General features: G+C 37.3%; 1 protein-coding gene across 2 annotated transcripts in view; it reads right to left on the reverse strand.

The window, feature by feature from the left end:
- The window catches only part of EPHA6 (EPH receptor A6), a 443,720-nt gene that overhangs the window by 32,332 nt on the left and 390,095 nt on the right, over positions 1–21,293 (reverse strand). For both annotated transcript variants that reach the window (XM_070943735.1, XM_070943736.1), the window contains one exon: positions 11,749–11,958. In XM_070943735.1, the coding sequence (XP_070799836.1) occupies positions 11,749–11,958 (210 nt within the window). The remainder of the gene's footprint in view (positions 1–11,748; positions 11,959–21,293) is intronic.

Here is a 21,293-nt window from a genome sequence, read left to right on the forward strand (position 1 = left end):
AGGAGCATGTGACAGCAGTCTGCTTCATCTTGCGGATTATTATTCTCTGTCCAAAGTACTTTAAACTACTAGAATATGAAGTTTGCAAAATCTAGCCTTGTATTTTTCTATTTTACCCAGTAAGATTGCAGCACTTAGCTGACCATGGCTGAGCTCAGAAAGCAAAGCAGAATTGGACTTTGTTAATCTTGGATAAGAAAACATTATAAAATGTAGAGATGCAGGCTGAATTGCAAATTTGAAGAAAATATCCTGGAACAATACAGTGACAGACCATCTCTTGGTTTCTTGCCAAGAAACTACATGATTTTGTCCATGAAGTCAACAGGAATTAAGCTCAACTCAAAGGACATAGTTTGTTTTTGTTCTAAACACGTAGTAGTCCTATTTGACATTACTAGGTTTTTTTAACATAAAGAAACTATCAATAGCTTTTATCAGTTTCGCCTGATCCGCCAGTTGCGTCCCTTTCTGGATCGGGACTCGTTACGCACAGTCACTCATGCCCTTGTCACTTCCCGCCTGGACTACTGTAATGCTCTCTACATGGGGCTCCCCTTGAGGAGCACTCGGAGGCTCCAGCTGGTCCAGAATGTGGCCGCGCGGATGGTTACGGGAGCGACGTGGCGCTCCCATGTGACTCCCCTCCTGAGTGAGCTGCACTGGCTCCCGGTGGTCTTCCGGGTGCGCTTCAAGGTTCTGGTTACCATCTTTAGAGGGCTCCATGGCTTAGGACTGGGGTACTTACGAGACCGCCTTCTGCCACCAATAGCCTCTCACCGACCAGTATGGTCCCATAGAGAGGGTCTTCTCAGAGTGCCGTCGGTCAAACAATGTCGACTGGCGGCCCCCAGGGGGGAGCCTTCTCTGTGGGGGCAGCCGTCACCTGGAACAAGCTTCCCCCGGAGATACGGAGGATCCCGTATCTGCGCACTTTCCGCCGCGCCCTCAAAACACTCCTATTCCAGTAGGCTGGTCTGGGCTAACCTCCCTTTTTAAATGCTTTTAAATTGGTTTTATAATTGGGGTGTTTTAAATTTGGCCAAAGTATTTAATGTATTTTAAATTGTTTTTAATGTTTGTAGTATGTATATTTTACTTTTTTGGCTGTTCACCGCCCTGAGTCCTTCGGGAGTAGGGCGGTATATAAATTTAATTATAAATAAATAAATAAATAAATAAATAAATAAATAAATAAATAAATAAATAAAATCAAACTATGAACATTTTAGTCTAAACATTACCAAAGCCCTATTTTTTGTAAATTTTCATAAATTTCATAAACACAGAAATACAAGCTGCTCACTTGGTTGAGTGGCTATAGAAATTGAATAAATAGATTACTATTTTCTATGTGTACAGAAATAAGCTAAAACAGAACACTGTAGAAATTATTTCTTTTATCTTGGAGAAAACTGTGACATAGCTTTCAACTGTTGTGAAAGAATGTATATCGGCATACATACAAACATATTTTTAATACTGTCACCTTGCAGGATAAGTGGTTTAATATGAAGTAGAGAAGAAAGAGAAAGAAATAATAAGCCAAATAAATGGAAACTAATCAAGGAAAGAACCAATCTAGAAATAAGAAATTTCCTGACATTTAGAATAATCAATCAGTGGAACGGCTTGCCTTCAGAAGTCGTGGGTGCTCCATCACTGGAGGTTTTTAAGAAGAGATTGTACAACCCTTTGTCTGAAATGGCATAGCTCTCCTACTTGATCAAGGGGTTGGGCTAGAAGACCTCCAAGATAACTCTTGGAGGACTGTTATTCTATTCTATTCTATTCTATTCTATTCTATTCTATTCTATTCTATTCGTTTCATTCTCATTTAAAACACACAAGTACATGAACATTTATGTCTCCAGTCAATATATCTCTAGAAACACAACAAATATTTCTTATATATTTATCTTAAGTACAATAAACAGTCAGACAGACACCACACATTTGAATGTTAAACCATTTGCTAAGCACTCCATTTATTTGTAAGCATGTTTTACTTATAAGATGTAGCACTTACCGTATTTTCCGGCATATAAGACGACTTTTTAACACATGAAAATCTTCTCAAAAGTCGGGGGTCATCTTATACGCCGGGTGTCGTTCTCCTGTAGCCAGGCAGACCACCTGAAAGGCTCTGACAAGCCTTAAATGGCTCTGGCGATCCAAGCTCTGATGATCCCAGCTGAGTTGCCTGTTAATCAGGCAACGCAGCTGGGATCGCCAGAGCCATGTAAAAGGAAAAAACATTTTTTCTTTTACATGGCTCTGGCGAGCCAAGCTCTGACGATCCCAGATGAGTTGCCTGCTAATCAGGCAACGCAGCTGGGATTGCCAGAGCCATGTAAAAGGAAAAAACGTTTTTCCTTTTACATGGCTCTGGCGAGCCAAGCTCTGACGATCCCAGATTTGCCTGCTAATCAGGCAACACAGCTGGGATCACCAGAGCTATGTAAAAGAAAAAACTTTTTTTCTTTTGCATGGCTCTGGCGATCCAAGCTCTGACGATCTCAGCTGAGTGGCCTGCTAATCAGGCAACGCAGCTGGGATCGCCAGAGCCATGTAAAAGAAAAAAAGTTTCCCCCCCTCCAGCTTGCTTACTAAGCTGCTAGTCGCAACGCTTGCCTTGCTTCGCTTGCCTGAATCCATTCCCTTGGAGGATCCCTTAGAAGGCAGGGCGGAGGATTTCGGACAATACCTGTATGACAAAATCGCTCAGATCCGGGGGGATCTGGACTCTGACTGGGTAGATCAGGGCAGGGTGACGAGGAACAGTCTTGAGAATGTTATCTGGGAAGAGTTTGATGCTGTGACTCCCGATGATGTGGACAGGATTTTGGGGAGACTTAGTGCGGCCACATGTTTACTGGACCCGTGTCCCTCCTGGTTGGTACTGGCTTCCCGGGAGGTTACACGAGGCTGGCTCCAGGGCGTCATTAATGCTTCATTGAGTGAGGGTCACTTCCCCGCTGCCCTGAAAGAGGCGGTGGTGAGGCCTCTCCTCAAGAAGCCGTCCCTGGATCCAGCAATATTGGCCAACTATCGTCCTGTTTCCAACCTTCGCTTCATTGCGAAGGTTGTTGAGAGTGTGGTCGCGCAACAGTTTCCGCAATTCCTGGAGGAAACATCCTATCTAGATCCGTTCCAGTCGGGTTTCAGGTCTGGGCACAGCACGGAACGGCATTGGTCGCGTTGGTGGATGATCTTTGGAGGGCTCGGGACAGGGGTTATTCCTCTGTTCTGGTCCTATTAGATCTCTCAGCGGCTTTTGATACCATCGACCATGGTATCATGCTGCACCGGCTGGAAGAGTTGGGGGTGGGAGGCACTGTGTTGCGGTGGTTCTCCTCCTTTCTCTCCGACCGGTCGCAGTTTGTGTTGGCAGGGGGGCAGAGGTCGACCTCGAGGCCTCTCATCTGTGGAGTGCCGCAGGGATCGGTCCTCTCGCCCCTTCTGTTCAACATTTATGTGAAGCCGCTGGGCGAGATCATCCGTGGCTTTGGGGTGAGATACCACCAGTACGCTGATGACACCCAGCTGTACATCTCCACCCCAGGCCACCCCAATGATGCCCTTGAAGTGATGTCCCAGTGCCTGGAGGCTGTGCGGATCTGGATGGGGAGGAACAGGCTCAGGCTCAACCCTTCCAAGACTGAGTGGCTGTGGCTCCCGGCATCCCGATATAGTCAGTTGACTCCATCGCTGACTATTGGGGGCGAGTCTTTGGCCCCCACTGAAAGGGCTCGCAATCTGGGAGTCCTCCTGGATAGGCAGCTGTCTTTGGAGGAACATCTAACGGCTGTTACCAGGGGGACCTTTTATCAGGTTCGCCTGATTCGCCAGTTGCGGCCCTTTCTTGATCGGGATTCCTTGTGCACAGTCACTCATGCCCTCGTCACCTCTCGCCTTGACTACTGCAACGCTCTCTACATGGGGCTCCCCTTGAAGAGCACCCGGAGGCTCCAGCTGGTCCAGAATGCAGCAGCGCGGGTAGTGATGGGAGCAACATGGCGCTCCCATGTAACACCGCTCCTGCACGAGCTGCACTGGCTCCCGGTGGTCTTCCGGGTGCGCTTCAAGGTGTTGGTTATCACCTTTAAAGCGCTCCATGGCATAGGGCCTAGCTATCTCCGAGACCGCCTGCTGCTACCGACGACCTCCCATCGACCCGTGCGCTCCCACAGAGAGGGCCTCCTCAGGGTGCCATCAGCCAAACAATGTAGGCTGGTGGCCCCCAGGGGGAGGGCCTTCTCTGTGGGGGCTCCCACCCTCTGGAATCAGTTGCCTCCGGAGATAAGAAGAATCCATGACCTCAATGCCTTCCGTCGTTCCCTGAAAACCTATCTTTTTCAGCAAGCCGGGTTGGCTTAGAACAAATTTTTAAATTCTTTTAATTAGTTTGTGATTCTTAACTTCGGGCCAAAATTTATATATATTTTAAATGTTTTAATATTTGTATTCTATGTTTTTTATCTTGGCTGTACACCGCCCTGAGTCCTCAGGGAGAAGGGCCGTATATAAATTGGAAATTAAATTAAATTAAATTAAATTAAATTCCATCAGCAAGTCACTCCCTGCCTGCAATCAAGCAGGCAGGGAGTTGTGGACTTCAACTCCCAAAATTCCTCAGCCAGCAAAACAAATCTGGCTGAGGAATTCTGGGAGTTGAAGTCTACAAGTCTTAAAGTTGCCAAGGTTGGAGACCCCTGTTCTATTGGTTAATTTTTTCCCCCCTTTGGGAGCTTTAAAAAAAATAGTTAATTGGGGTTTTTTTTAGTTGTTCTTTTTTAGACCTAGCCATTTAAAGTTTAGGAAGTTTTAAATTTAGTTTTCATATAAAAATAAAAATAAAATAAAATAAAATAATATTTGTGCAGCTTTCTGAGATTTAGTGTGTTTCTGTAGTGTTTCACTCTAACTACACAAACACAAAAAATCTCACAAAGCTGTATGTGGATTTTTCTGTGTGTAAAGTGTGAAAGTTGGGTTTTTGGGCTTTTTGTGGCTGTGTGAGGCTCCTGCTTGTTGCAGGGGCCATTTTGGGTCTAGCACAGTTGCTTTTACATTGTGGGTGAGCCAGTTGTGTTGTGTTGTGTGTGTGTAAAGTGTGAAAGTTGTTTTTTGGGGCTTTTTGGGGCTGTGTGAGGTTCCTGCTTGTTGTAGGGGCCATTTTGAGTCTAGCATAGCTGCTTTTACATTGTGGGTGAGCCAGTTGATGTTTTTTAATTTTTATTTGGTGTGCATTGGAAGAGGGGTAGTTTTATACGGCGAATATAACCCAAACCCTATATTTTAACAGGAAAAGTCGAGGGTCATCTTATACGCCCAGTTGTCTTATACACCAGAAAATATGGTATTTTCATTCAGCAATCAAATATTCTTACATTTATAATTTTCCCATTATACGTTCTGTTGTTTGTGAAGAGAAAAAAATTGGTTTGCAAAGGGTCTCTGCATCATAAAAGTGCATTGTTTTTATCTGGCTCTACACCGCCCTGAGTTCCCAGGAAGAAGGGCGGTATATAAATTCGAAGTAAAATAAATAAATAAATAAATAAATTGTATTTCCCAGATTTGGTCACTGTTACCTTTTATACCCTGCCAACAGAAATGTAGGCAAGCATTTTTCCAGGAACTCTTTATTAATCACTACAATAAAGACATTTTCTAGTCATTGGATACAGATTCAGACTTAACATATTAGACAAATTGCGCAGTTTCTCCATAAGTAAACCACATTCCCACATTTATATTTATATTTATGTTGTCTATATTTGCATTCCATTTTTCAACTCAATTCCATTCAGTTATGACTTTCCTTTCATTTTTTTTCTGGGATACTAACATTTATAATATGTATTTCAATTTTACTCTTCAAAATATCATTACCATTTAGGTCTCTGAATTATTCCTTTGAGCATTCATGCCATCATTTTGTAACTTTGCTAATTATCACAGTTTTATTACAGTCAAATCAGTCAGACTTTTTGATGTGCATGTCTGCATAGATGTATGCTCAAATCATGTTTTTGAAAAATTGTTTTCTAAGCAGATGATCACCAATCACTATTCTTGAATCTATGAATGATTGAAAGAAGTTTTGACATGACAACTACTGAAATATTATGCATTATAATGCTAACGAAGGATTTGTTTATTTTTTGAGATTGGAATAATGTAATATAATCAGCTGAAGACTAGGTTCATCTTAGTCTTACTCAGTATTTGTGTTTTGCTCAATTAAAAGCAGGCAACCCTATACCATTTCAGGCTGGATAGTCACTTGTCTGAAATGGTATAGGGTTTCCTGCTTGAGAAGAGGGTTGGACTAGAAGACCTCTAAGGTCTCTTCCAGCTCTATTCTTATTGATTAGCTGATATCCAGACAATGTACCTTTATTCATCTATTTGTAAGATACTTTTAATGATAGAACAAATACTACAGTTCTGCAATTAAGATATTGTAATGGTATTCAATAACAGTATTCAATAAACTATGATATCTGAAATTGGACTTTTACAAGATAACATTAAAATATTGAATTTTTCAATCTCAGATATTAATCTATCCAAATATAACCATTCTGTTCCATTTAAAACTATAGATCTTAGTTTTGCTCTATAAATCTGAATATCATGAACGTTTCTTATTATGCTTTTTTCTATAAACAAAGTTAACATTCTCCCTTTCTGAAAGCAATTTGGTTTCTTTTTCCTTTATTAACACGGTTACTCTAATGTTTCCCCCCCTGAAAATTATATGAATTCATCACTCCAAACAATGCTATCTGAAAACAAATTATTGATTATTATTTCCCAAATCATCATTTAGATGACATTTGCTGCAGGACATGAAACATTTCAATTTGAAGGGCTAATTGACTCTGGACAATTAATGAAGGGCTACATTCCAGCTCGGCATAAGGCACAATCCAAACTGAACAGGATCACTGCAGGGTTGATGAATAACTCGCAAAATGTTTTGCTAGAGCCTCATTCTAAATCTCATACTTTCATTTCTTCATTCCGTGTCCCTCATCTACCTTGCCATAATTTATATATATCTTCTTCTCAAATTGTTTGAGTGCAAAAACAGTTAATTGCATACAAAAGCAATTATTTCATGTTACTTGCTAACTACTTCTCATGGACAACTGACTCAATTAATACATATTCAAAACCATTGTAATAGCAATGGACTGTTAATTGGGGTGCTCAGAACAGTCCCCTAAAGGCTGATTTGAAATCCATTCAAACAAATATTATGGGAATAAGGATATTGTGCTAATATGCATCCACTGAGCATGCAACATCGTGGATTCTGTAGATTGATCTGATTCATTAGTCTTTCTTCACTGATGAATCAGGCTATATGAATGTGATAACATCACACAATTAAATCATATTTGACAGCACATTAATAATGTGGATAATAAATGGCGTACAGTGTCACAGGGTTCTGGGGCAGAAACAATCCCAGCAGGACACAGACTTATCATTATCGACTGTGTTTATTGATGATGCATTACAAAAATGAAATTGCTTAAGTAAATAGCAAGATGCTTTGTGTTTATTGTATATTTTCTGTTTCTATAAGCTTATCTCCATTTAGCCTAATACATTTAGCATGTATCCTAGAATTGATTCTTAAATATGAAATTGATATAGAATTGAGTTTCTACTTAATAACCCTTATATTTCCAATTGACTCTAACTATGGTAATTCTCCTTCTCAAGGCTTCTTTCCTCTTTATCTTGAAATAACTTTTAATAATTGCCATTATAGCCTAACCTTAGTTCACCTCCTTAGCATGTTACTTTCTCCTATCTGTACCCATCTTAACTCTACTTATTTCGTCTTCATCTATTTCAATTTTATTATCATTTTATATAGAAGTCCCAGACCACTTCTACTTGTCTTCCTTGAAATAACTTTCTGCCATCTTTCTCTTTTTCTTCATGTCCCAAATCTGGTCATGATTATGGTGTTGGTATCTTCCAGGGTAGCTACTCCTAAATCCATTGAGACTGCAACTCAAAAGTTATTGGCTGTTTAGAAATTCAGGGGGGGAGGGAGGAAGAGAAGGTAAAGTCATCCTATTTGTGTGCACATTTCTCAATTATTTACTGCTAAGGACTGGAAACTGTGCTGTAAGGCAATTTCCCTGCTGCTTATCATTTTCTAAAAGATTCAGATCTTTTATCAATTGTGCAATAGCCAAATTCTGTGTTGCTACAATATTCCTAGTTAATGTATTTTATCTCACCCATTTGATTTCAATTTTGTGTTTAGATTTTAAATTTTGCTGGTCATTTGTCAAAGATTATTACACTTTTTAAGGCAATTTAAGTCATTTGTCTACTCTATTGTAAAACTGATGATTGGAATTGTGGTAGACTAAAGATTTAAGGCCTTTAATCATCCCAAATAGGTAATCTTCACCAGCTGCTTCTTTAAAAAAAATCAACAGTGTGAGGTACAAGCCACTTCATGAACTTCAATTACAGTTTGAACCTTAGTTTAGAAATGTAACTTTTGTAGAATCCAAATTACATTTAATGTTGTTCCACTGATTAACTGGATTAAAATAATCACATTAAATTACTAGAAAGATTTCAGTTACAGTGCTGGGAAATCATATGGTAATCTTTACAGGATTAGGGTCTCTGAAGTATTTGAAATTAGGCTAAAGTAAAGTAACTATAAGCATATTTCTTTAAGATTTTGATTTGGATTGCCGTCTGTTGGTTCAGTATGTTCAACTAAATATAGACATCATCTGTGCTTTTTTGTGTCTAGCATATCTCAACAGCAGGTATTGTTTTGACATATGTCTTAGCACTACTTCTTCCATTATTTATATAGGAACATCAGAGTTAATTCACCAAAATTCTCAAGGATCATCTTTCAGCAAAACAGGTGAAAAAGATTAAAAATCAACATGTGTTTTAGACCCAAATATATTAGATATTTCTTAAGTGTACTTCTCTGGGAAGCATTTCCTTCGAAGATCAATTCTACTTTTCTAGGTTGTACATGTGGTAGAAAAGTGATATTAGAGCTGCCACTGGGACAACTAGAACATTATACTTAAACTCAGGGGCATTTCCAATGAGTGTCAAGATCTGTAAGATGCATTGTATGTTGTAGTTATTGTACTTTGGGGCAGAATGTAAATTGCAATTTATTTTACCTTTCCTGTAGTTGCCCTTGCTTAATTTCTAGTATTTCTAACTATAAAAACTGGACTTTAATGATAGTGGCATAGAATAATACAATTACAACGTGACTTAAATAAAAGACTTTTGAATAGTAAGAACTCTAGAATTAAAATCTCTTTTAGAAATGACTTTTAGATCCTGTTTCAAGCTTACCAAAATTCTAGTATGATCAGTCAAATTTGTCAGTCTTAATGCCTGATTCATCTGTATCTTTGGATATTTATGGAACATAAAACTGTAGATAGTTTTTTTTATCAACAAATTCCAAATTTAATAGAAAATGAAAAGTTGATAATAAATTACAAATGGCAAACAGCTTCAACAAAAGGTCTTCTTGAGTTTTTAACTCCATTTCAGAATGATTAATATTGCATATATGCAGATATTTTAATATTCTAATAAGGAAAATTTGAAAACAGAAAATTAAAATTAATTAAAAATTAAGTTATTTGAATGGGTCTTATATTGTAAGCAAACTGGGGAAAAAGACAAACTAATGCAGAAAATAAGCATTGAAGGCTTCTGGTGAATCAAATAATTGAAGAACATTGTACAATGAAAAGCAGCTTGATAGTGAGCCCTAATAAATTTAATATAAATTTGAAAAGGCATAAGTAGGATTAAAAAAACATTTTTGCAAAACAAAATAAGATAATATACACACAAATACACACATATATAGAAAGACATTCTTATTCAGTATTTATGGATACAAGATTAACAGATTACAAAACTGTTAATATACTAAATAAAAAGGTGAGTACATTTCACTGAATGTTAAATAAATACGGTTTTACAATTAAAATTTATTTTCATTGTCAATGAAAATCCAATTCTTTATATCCATATGGGAATACACAACTGTTTCATTTTTCATCAAGGAAACCTGACCCTTCTAAAGAAGGAAACCCTAAAAAAAGAACTGCTTCATAAATATTGGTGTGCCAAGCATAGGACAACATATACAATATATCTATTTTTATTTTACACTTTACCACCTCTTAAGAATTGTATTTTTCAAACCAAAAGGAATAGCTCCCACAGAATAAAATATTAATCACTGAGGCTGAAGCAGTGTTGATCACAATGGAAAAAAAATCTTACTGAGGCCCAAAATGAAAAATAAATGTAATTAAGAATTGAGACTGAGGCATTGTTTCAAAATAATAGATTAGATTAGATTAGATTTATTAGATTTCTATACTGCCCTTCTCCCGAAGGACTCAGGGCAGTGTACAGCCATATTAAAACACATATAAATTTACAAAATTTAAAAACAATGTAAAACCGAATATATAAAAATTTAATATCCAATTTTAATCTAATTTCATCTAATTTTAAGGTATATGAGTCATTTCTTTAGTCCTGTTCCTCATGCTGTATCACACATAAAACACTAATTTCACTTGTAAAAGCATGGTGATTGTATGTTTCTAGAAATGCAGGAGGCAGTTTAAATTGGTATTTGGTAGAGCCATAACAAATGCCATGAAAGGTTCAAAATGCTAAGTCTTCCAATAATTCAGTCTATTGTGCCAGCCAGAGCCAAAGAGTCAATAAATTCCATCCATCCATCCATCCATCCATCCATCCATCCATCCATCATTATTGTCAACATAAATAATATATCCAATAATAATATTCACACAGAGATATGAAACCAATCTGGCTACAATGAAAACGAAGCAATTAAAAGAGAAAATTAGTTCAAACATCACTAAAGTGTTAGAGAGAATAACTAGAAATGGTGAAGTATAACTCTTTGGTAGTTTTCTTCTAAAGTTTATTACACTACAACTTTTAACATCCCTGGGATGGTTGCAAAATGATGTGAATTAGTCTCACCATTTGGTTTATGATGGGACAAGAGAAAGGAGCTGAATTTTATCTGTTGGGGGAAATCACAATCACTTGGTTGAGTTGGGTGGCCTATAGGAATTGAATGACTGAATGAATAACTCTTGTCAACAAATGTTTCAGAATGCTTTAAAATCTCCTTGTTCTTGTTTTGACTATGAAACAAATAGGTATAGAAGGGGGTCCTTTATTGGAAGAATGGAATCTATAATTCCATACCCGTAAGAGCCAAATAGAAATTATGATGCTAAAGTTCAGCTTTATATAAGTTGCTGTCTTCCATACCTGGAATATTAACTTCTTTCATTTGTTGAACTTCTGCATATTGAAGAGTTCTGTGTGACAGCGTTGTTAGGAAATGATGAAGTGGCCAGTTCTACAGCTATTATATGTAGAGGACCTTGCCAGAAGCAAGTCTGGTCTTGTGTACATTCCAATAATATAGGCCAATTATTTCCTAAATAAGCTGACTGAAGCAAATTGCAGTTTCCCATTTTGCTCCTTGGCTTGCCTTCTTTGAAGGAAAACTCATTTTGATAGCCTGCTATTGTATATTATAGGCTATGGAAGAGCTGTATATTTGTACATGCGTAAAAAAATTCCATTCTCACCCTCATGAGTGACCTTTTTGTATTAGGAAAAAACCCCAAATGAACTTACAGTTGTTGTATAAGCTGCTTCAGGATCATCCTCTAGTACCCGTGATAATCCAAAATCAGAGACTTTGCACATGAGATTACTATTGACCAAAATATTCCGAGCTGCCAAATCCCGATGTACATAACCCATATCTGAGAGATATTTCATGCCTGAAGCAATTCCACGAAGCATCCCAACAAGCTGGATGACTGTGAAGTGGCCATCGTGTTTCTGAAAGGAAGATAGAGTTTCAGTTGACATTTTCATATTGTGCTGGTCAAACATTAGCTAAATATTACAGTTTATATTTCAAAGGTCTAGTTACTTTTTAGCTAAATCTTCCATGAATTTAATATATAAATTTGATAAATATCTGAACCCAGATTTTACTTGAAGCATAAATAATCAGGATCAAATTATTATATTTTGGGCATAGTATCAAAGACCTAACCTTGGAAATGTCTACAATGCTGAGAAAGGTGGAAATAAAAAGAGGAGACCAGCAGCAAAATGTATGGATTCAGTGCCAATAAATACAGCATTGGAAGATGTGAAGGACCGCATTAGGGACACAGTGTCCAGGAAAAAATCTACCCATGTTATCACTAAGAATTGACACTGACTGATGGCACACATTCAACCAATCAATTTTTACAAGGTGTAAGAATAGCTAACAATTTCTCTAAAGCTATCAACATGTCCAGCATGGAATTAACTAATTTCAGACAACTGCAGGGCATAATGCTTGATTGAGCAATTTTACTCTGCACTTAACTGACAAGTGGTGTTTGCACTGTTATGCCCTGCATGAGTGCATAGATTATTAGAAGAGCCTCACATCAGTCAGTATAAGCCTCTCCCTCATCTCACTTTAATGCCAGGTCTTTCATTAGCCAAGGACTAAGCACTCTCTCATACAACTACCAAAGAATGACAGCATGAATATTTTGGAAGGCAATGCATTGATGCATAAAAGGTGAGGAACAGAAGAGTTCCAGGATATAAATAATGGAGAAAACTGGAATATAATATTGCATTGGAAAATAAAACTTTGTTTTTGTATATTAAATCTTTCCTTGAAATAAAGGGAAATAAATTTCACTGTTGTCTGTGGTCTATACTGGGGTATCAAACTGGCGGCCCACGGGCTGGATGCGCCAAGTGCAGGTCACACCCACCCGAGCTCCGTGAATGGGAAAAACTTCATAAAAGTCATGTAACAGCAATGTAACGCGGTGAGTTTGACACCTTGGTCTATACCAGTGATGGCTAACCTTTTTGCCATTGCGTGCCAGTAGGGGGGGTCGGGGAGGGTCATGCACACACATGCCCACGTGCATGCGCACGCAACCCCACCAACCCCCGCTCCTGGCACATGATGGCCTCGTAGGCCCGTTTTTCTTTCTTACCTGGTTCCAGATCCTCTCTATGCATCTGGGAAGGGAGAAAAGAGCCTTTCCCACTCCCTTGGAGGCCATACAGAGGCTGAAAGGGCCCATTTCCCAACTCTCGGTGGGACAGGAAGTGACATTTTTTTGCTGTCCCCAGTCTCCAGAACCTCTCTAGGAGTTTCTAGGAGCCTCTCTAGAAGTCTCTAGCAGCCTCTCTAGGAGTCTCTGGAGGCTGGGGACAGGAAAAAACATCACTTCCTGTCCCACCGGGAGTCGGGAAATGGGCCCTTTCAGCCTCCGAAGGGCCTCCAAGGGAGTGGGAAAGGCTGTTTTCGCCCTTCCCAGATGCATAGAAAGGATCTGGAGCGAGGTAAGAAAGAAAAACGGGCCTTCCCCACACACCCCAGGCCCTCCAGAGGCAGGAAACAGCCTGTTTCCCTACTTCTGGTGGGCCCAGAAGGCCCGAAAATCAGCTGGCCGGCGCGTGCATGCGCCCCAGAGCTGAGCTGGCATGCCCACTAATATGGCTCTGCGTGCCACCTGTGGCACGCGTGCCATAGGTTCGCCATCATGGATCTATACCATGCTATAATTGACTAGTTAGAGTCTGAGAAAGACAATGGCAGTTTGCAAAATAATTCAGTACTAGATCATCTGTACATTCCTCTTGGAGGAGGAAGTGATAGAATCTAGTTACTAAGACTATATGAAAAACTAGGTTTTTTCATTGTGAGCAGCTGCTAGGGGCTTGACATTAATCTTGAAGATTGGATATGTATATTTTAATGCTTATCAGTAAATTTGTTAGGGCACGGATTCTGTTCCTGACTGCCTCTTGAAGCAGTGGGGATTTCGCAAATGTTTTGGCTATATAATACTTTGCAAACTGACAGCTTCTTTCTCAGTCTCTCAGAAGTCCATCATAGATCCCTAAAGACAAATAGAAGTTTGAAAATAGATAGCAGCTGATATGTGAAAAATACTGCATTATACCATAGATGGGCATCCTGAGAGAACATTTGATGCTTTGCAATGGAACAATCTAGCGTATTTGAAGCTTATTTTATAGCAACTAGGTGTAAAAGTATTGTACTGCAGCTTTTAAAAATAATGATAAAATAAGTCCTTTTAAATCATACTGTCATTTCTGTCAAAAATATGCATAACATATGCATTACATGTTGTGTGCTAAATGAGAAATTATTTCTTCTCTAAACCTGTAACAATTGTTTAATTAAAGATAAATACCACAATAATTACAGTAAGCCTAAATAATAACTTCTCAAGGATGTCTGTATGACAAGAATGTGGGCAACAAAGCCCAAGAAGAGAAACTTCAACATTATTCATTATTCATCATTCATTTTTGCATACAGAAAAATTGGCTAAGAACTATTGCTTTCTGTTAATGAAATACTGTACCAAGGCTTTGTTGAGTAGAATATGGAGTTAACTATGAATGAATTAATAGTTAATTAAATTAATAATGATATCTGTAGAATTCCTAAGGGAAAAAGAAGTATCCCTTTTTAGTTTTTATATGCATAGAAGCTAACATACCTTCCCTTCCCATTTAAAATCATTTGAGAAATGAAGCTAAAGTTTATTTATTTATTTAAATTTATTAGCTATTCACCTCTAATCAATTGTATGTTGTGAATGATACGATAGACCTTGAGCACGAGCAATTTAAATATGAATTTATAATTATAATTACATAAGTGCCAATAAAAAGCACTCCATATACATTATTTAAAAATGATTTAAAATATATTTATTTTAAATTTGTTGCCAGAGTTGCTTTTATTTGGCTGTAAGTAAATATTCATTTCATGACCCTTTTCTTTCAACCTCCTAACAAAGATATATTGTATTCAAATGATACTGAATTCTGTTTTTTTAATTCTAGGAGCTGACAGAATCTTAAATCTTGGAAGTTAAAACATAGAAATAGAAACACACATGTGTTCATAGACACTAATCTACAACCCTGCACTTGTTGGTATTAAATTAATATTAATTTAGTACTAAAATTTAAAAGTATTAAATTAAGACATTCATTTTCTTTTTTCTTCTGTGTCCAGTTATTTTTAAATTAAATAGTCAGCTCTTTTAGGACTAAACAACTTTTAGAGGTTAGAGAAAAGGATTTACTTACTTGTCACATTGCACCAAGATGTGGCTGAAATAGAGTTGTGTGATTGTTGTTGTGTAGTTTAGCTTTGTTTAGAATGCTATGTGGATCATGACGTTAAATTAAATCATAATATAGCTAATTTGTTTGCTTATGGACTGTTACATGAATATGTAACTATTAGCAATAGTCTTTTGTTAACATGGATTTGGATTTAGAAGTAGTAGATTTTATCAGACACTTTTTTCAGGTACAGATACAGGCTACATGTCTTCTCTCTATTGAAATTTTCCAGATATTTCTATTATTTGTCCATTAGCAGTGATAATTACTGTTATAAATAAAAATTTAATTGCTTTTTACTTAATGACTTTTCAGCTTGCAATTTCTTATTCCGGCCAACAGATATGAGTGACAGATTTAGTTTTGAAGAGAATTCAATCTTAAATCCTAGGTATGCCTTAAATGCCTTTAAACACATTCTTTCCAAAATGTCGTAGTTTCTTGTCTTTCCAACAGAGGGGAAATATGTTCCTTTCAAATTACAATTTATTTATTTAGCATATTTATATTAGCTGCCTTCTCACAATAATGTGACCTGGGCAACATGCAAACCTGGCACCAGTTAAAAATTACAATTAAATCTAAAAACAGTCAAACATAAATAAAGATATTAAAAAAACCCTTCAAGATTGCAGGAGAACAATAATCATTTAATTTCAGGCAGCCATCTACTGGTTTTCCCATGGGATCCCTAAGGCTGATGAAAAAGGAACAGATTTTAAGGGTGTTCCAAAAAGCTAACAGACATAGGGCTAATGTCAGTTTGAGAGAATCATATTCTGGAGGGTAGGAGTCACAGCAGAAAAGACACACAAGTTGGACCCACCAGATGGAGCTCCTTTGATGATGGGACTGGCAGCATACCCCTCCTGCCGGACCTAATGGGACGGGTAGTTATAATATTGTGTAAAATTCTTAATAGATTTTGATGCCATCAATATAAAGGTTAAGATGTATTCTCACAGTGGATGTTGATAAAAAAATCCTTCCTGCTGCCATAGAAACTCACAAGTATATCATCTCATTTCCCTTCCCCCCCCTTTAAATCCTAAAATTCTTTAAGCCCCAGGATAGATTCTCCATAATGCATTTTAAATAAAATCTGATAATGTTTTGAAATTATACAGTAACTTTAAGTTCTATGAAAAATAATTAACACTAATTTTTCCAAAAAGAGATTGATGTCTATTTGTATTTTTTACAATTACCTTATCTTGTAATATGGAATTGGCCTGGCCCCAAAGAAACCAAAAGTTCTTTTTATTTTAATAGTAGTTTTATTCTAAATTACAAAGTTTGAGTTTTTGTAGAAACCTTTTTTTCTATTAAAATATTTCTTTTAGAGATATACAATTGAAACTTTCCAAAATACAGCATATACCATGTTTTCCTGAAAATAAGACCCTGTCTTATATTTTTTTGAACTCCAAAATAAACGCTTGGCCCTATTTTCGGAGATGTCTTATTACTTTGGGGTGCATGGAGCAAGATGCGGCTCCTCTTGCTGTCTTACCTGATTTCCAGCTCTGTCTCCCTAACCCTAACCAGAAGAAATGGCGGGGACCAGCTGCACATGCATTTAAATATTTTTGGGGAGGGCTTATTTTTGGGGAGGGCTTATTTTAGTGCATGCACTCAAAAGCCCGATTATTATCAGGGGATGTCTTATTTTTAGGGGAAACAGGGTGGTATATAATTTATACTATTTTTTTTATTCCATATGCACATCTTTCAATTGTACTTCTTGTTTCTTTTACTTTTGACTTTCTACTATTGGCAATACAACCTACAGACTGTACTGATGCCCTTTGTCTTGTCTTTTATGTGCTAAATGTTTTAGTGCCTTGTGCTGCGGTGCAAAGATTTTAAACAGGATTTCTATGCTTTATTTCTCTATTATTATCCATTATTTTCAAACAATATTTCCTCCCACACCATTTGCTGTATTTCAGTCTATCTAGTCTGGGTTGTTTTTCTTTCTGCAAAGTTTTTCAGGCCATATATCAAAATAGAACTGTATGAAGTCTCTATTGGCTAAGATTTTCCCCTCATGTCTTTTTATGATTGAAAGTGGAAGTAGCTCATACCACTAACAATCTTAATTTGGAGCCAGTAGTGAGGAAGCAGTCATATAGAGGGGGAATTTGGAGCAGAGTTGATTGTAGAGGGTAAGCAAGCATGGGGAAAGCATGGGTTTGCATTGCTTCCCTTTAATACAATATGCTACTATTTCTGTTATAGACATGTATATATTAATAAAGGTTCCCCTTGTACATACGTGCTAGTTGTTCCTGACTCTAGGAGGTGGTGCTCATCTCCATTTCAAAGCCGAAGAGCCAGCACTGTCCGAAGACATCTCTGTGGTCATGTGGCCGGCACGACTAAATTCCAAAGGTGCACAGAACGCTGTTACCTTCACCAAAGGTGGTTCCTATTTTTCTACTTGCATTTTTCACATGCTTTCGAACTGCTAGGTTGGCAGAAGCCAGGACAAGTAATGGGAGCTCACCCCATTACATGGCACTAGGAATTCGAACCGCTGAACTGCCTACCTTTCGATCAACAAGCTCAACATCTTAGCCACTGAGCCACCGCCTCCCAATAAAGTTTATCCACCTAGAAATGCACTATAGGCAGCATGAAGTTGAGTTTCAGTGCTATCCACTATTCTTTATTTAGCTAAAACATACCAACATGAAATCTACTGACCCATTGCCAGTTTTCATCCTTTCCCCATTACTGCTAACCTGAGGCCTCCCTGTTCATAGCTTAGCAAGTCAAAATGACATCACAATGATTACATGTATATTGCCACATTGTTCAAAGGTGTTGCACATGTACTTAATTCATAATTTTTGATGCAAGCATTTAATTTGCATTATTTGTACCAGGAAACACATAGCATTGTTTGCCAGCCCTTGCCTTGTCTTCAAAAACCGACCTCTGTCCAATTCAGTTTGCCACTTTCAATTGCATTTAAGTACAGTTTTTGTTCAGTAGGAGTCTGCTAGTCTATTGTTACAGTGCATTTGCCTGGACTATGCCGTTTGGTTGTAAGATATGCCTACCATCCATTTTCAGGTGCAAGAAATACCAAAGTAGTATTTATTTTAGAACAAATTCAGTAACTGCAATCAAGAACTGATTTTCAGAAGGTACAGTATGGAAAAAATGTTTTCAGTTCTTAGACAAATTAAAGAGATGTCTTGATTGTTGATTGTCTCGACTGTGAATTTATTTAATCTGAATTTAATCAGTTTTAGATAGAATTCAAATTTGTTGAGCAGTTTATAATGTATTCATCAAATGTATTACAACTTCCATCGTTTAATAATAAGGAATATGAATACACCACAACTTCTAAAAATGTCCACCATAACATTGTACAATAATTACTGGACACCACCCAGAGTTGCTTTTAATGAGATAGATTATATAATCACGATAAATAAATAAATAAAAATCAACACCAATGAAAATAGATATGACCCCAAACATAACACAGCACAGCAATACATGATAGTGATTCAAAAGCTTTACAAAGTAATTATTTTTAACAACTTATAAAAAATCTACCAAGTTCAAACTAATCAAACTTACAAGAGAAGACTGTTCTAAAGTGTAAGTGCTCCTACCCTTTCCCACTCGTTTCACCATAATAAGGGAGAGGAAATAGCAAAGTGCAGTCCCAAACTCATTTCCCTGATGGTTCTAGTCATTTTTCATCTTCCTATCACAGTGCTCCAAGCACCTCTTCTGCTACTTCATTTCCTGGACATCCTCAGTAAACCAAGAATTCACTAGGGATCATCCAGCCAAGGGTAATCATGGCAATCAAAGCATTCTGGTCACTTTCTGTTGCATGGAGACGAACAGACGCTCAAAGGAACTGATTACAAGGTCACAATGGATATTTCAAAGAATCTGCTGGAAACCACCAGGATCCACGAGGCACCCAACCATCCCATTTAATCTACACAGATCCCAGGTCAATCTTATTTGGACAGAAGATTAGAAGTCTTTAAAGCACTGTTCTCCAATAAAGTTGCATTCCATCTGCATGTTTCCTAATGGAATTTAGAGAAACGTTCTATGAATTCTGTAAATGAATGTTAGTTCATTTGAGATGCTAGAGTATTTTGAAAAGATACACATGAATTGTATAATGCTTTTCTGACAGATGGCGACAGATGTTTCTGGTATGCAAGTGAACTGGCCCAGGGCTCCCATCTTCTTCTTCATCTGTTATATTAAATACCCCACATACAATGCATGACCGAATAATAATTAATAAAAATTTTACATTGCATCTGAGGTAAATTCATATAATGGGCAATTGATACAGATAGGAGCAGGATATTAGTTCTGCTTCTGTTTCAAAACAGTTCCATAGCCCTTAAGAGAACTTTTTAATACTATGTCATGAAGTGGTGATAATTGAGTGAGTATGCAGCAGTATATTGTCCAAGAAGCAATGACAGAAGTCAATGCCGGAACTCACTGAAATCCACTTTTGGCTCTGTTTTTGTAACTAATGAGAAGTTTGAGACAGATATGGGGGAATGAAATTGTTAATGTTCAACTATTGGAATAAAGTGTATATAGCAATTTTACCTGTTTCTATCAGCAAGTAATGCACAATACTTTCACCTATATTTTAAGAACCATAAGATTTAAGAAGATATTTAAAGAAAAAGATCAAAAACTAAAATTGTGTGGTATATCTGATTGTAGCATTTTCTGTCACATGCTACATGCTTCAAACAAACACTGTTGTAATTAAATATTTTTTTCCCCCAAATGCAGATGCCCTTGCCTTTAGGATATATGTTTTAGCAAGATTCCTGATATATACTGTAAAATCAATTTACTGATTACCCCATAGATTCTCATTTGGGGCTAGATTTTTTAACTAGACTATCAACCTTGAAGCTGACCTGACTGAAGCCATTTGGAAGCTTCAGTGTTGCCACACTGGAGCTGAGAGATAGGGAGGGGGGAGTAGAGATAGCTGGGGTTTTGTAGCCAAAATAAAATACTTTCTCCTGGGAACCAAGGACATTCCCACAGGTGGCCAGAGAGAGAGGAGGAGTGAAGTTACCAGGCAATCAGGCGACACCTTGATTGGACCATGTGACTGATTGTTTGGGAAAGGGGAAAAACTTTTAATTAGGTGAAAACCGTGGGAACCTTCAAAGTTAGTTTTTATCAGAACTGTGCCAATATGATATATCCAATAAAACTATTCTTTGAGGAATCTACCTGCTTCAGAGTTTATTATTGAGTGTATTACTTGGAACCCTGACATTCATATTTGAATAAATGTATATGTATTTTGATATACAAAATTATCTGGATATTTTTAAAAATTATTTTCCCACAAGAAATAATAGAAACTTTTTACTGAGCATTTATATTACATGGTGTCTAGTGCATACTTTTGATTCCCAGGATTTATTCCCAAAATCACTTTTGATATAATTCCCAGTTGTCTGTTAAGAGTGTTTATCAGTCTTGGCAACAATTCATAACAGTAAATTTATCCAAGGCACTGTTCCATCAAATTCTAAGCAGTCTTTAATAGCTTTGCCAAATAAACTATTCTTGACAGCCAAAGGTATATCTAATGCCTGGCTGGTTTCACTCTTATATTGCCATTCTAGGGTACATGAAATAAATTATTTTATATTCAACAGCTGATGCTGTTTTGCAAAGCTTGTTTCAAGAAATATTCCAGTCCAGTTACAGAATGCTGCATAAAATATTGACAAAAAAATCACTCTCTCCAGTAGAAGCTATTCATTCCACATAAACATTTTGTTCATAAAATATGCCAGGAAGTAACCATTTTAAACAGAAAACTGTATGAATGAAACTTGCATGTTGCCCTCAACATTTAATTATGGAGTTTTAGAAATGCACTAATTTCAATCATTATACATTCTCTGCCTCCGATTGCACGGATCAAACTAAAAAAT

The sequence above is a fragment of the Pituophis catenifer genome, unplaced genomic scaffold (genome assembly GCF_029215685.1).
Source record: "Pituophis catenifer annectens isolate HBS135680 unplaced genomic scaffold, rPitCat1.0.hap2 SCAF_4, whole genome shotgun sequence".
NCBI classification, from domain to species: domain Eukaryota; kingdom Metazoa; phylum Chordata; class Lepidosauria; order Squamata; family Colubridae; genus Pituophis; species Pituophis catenifer.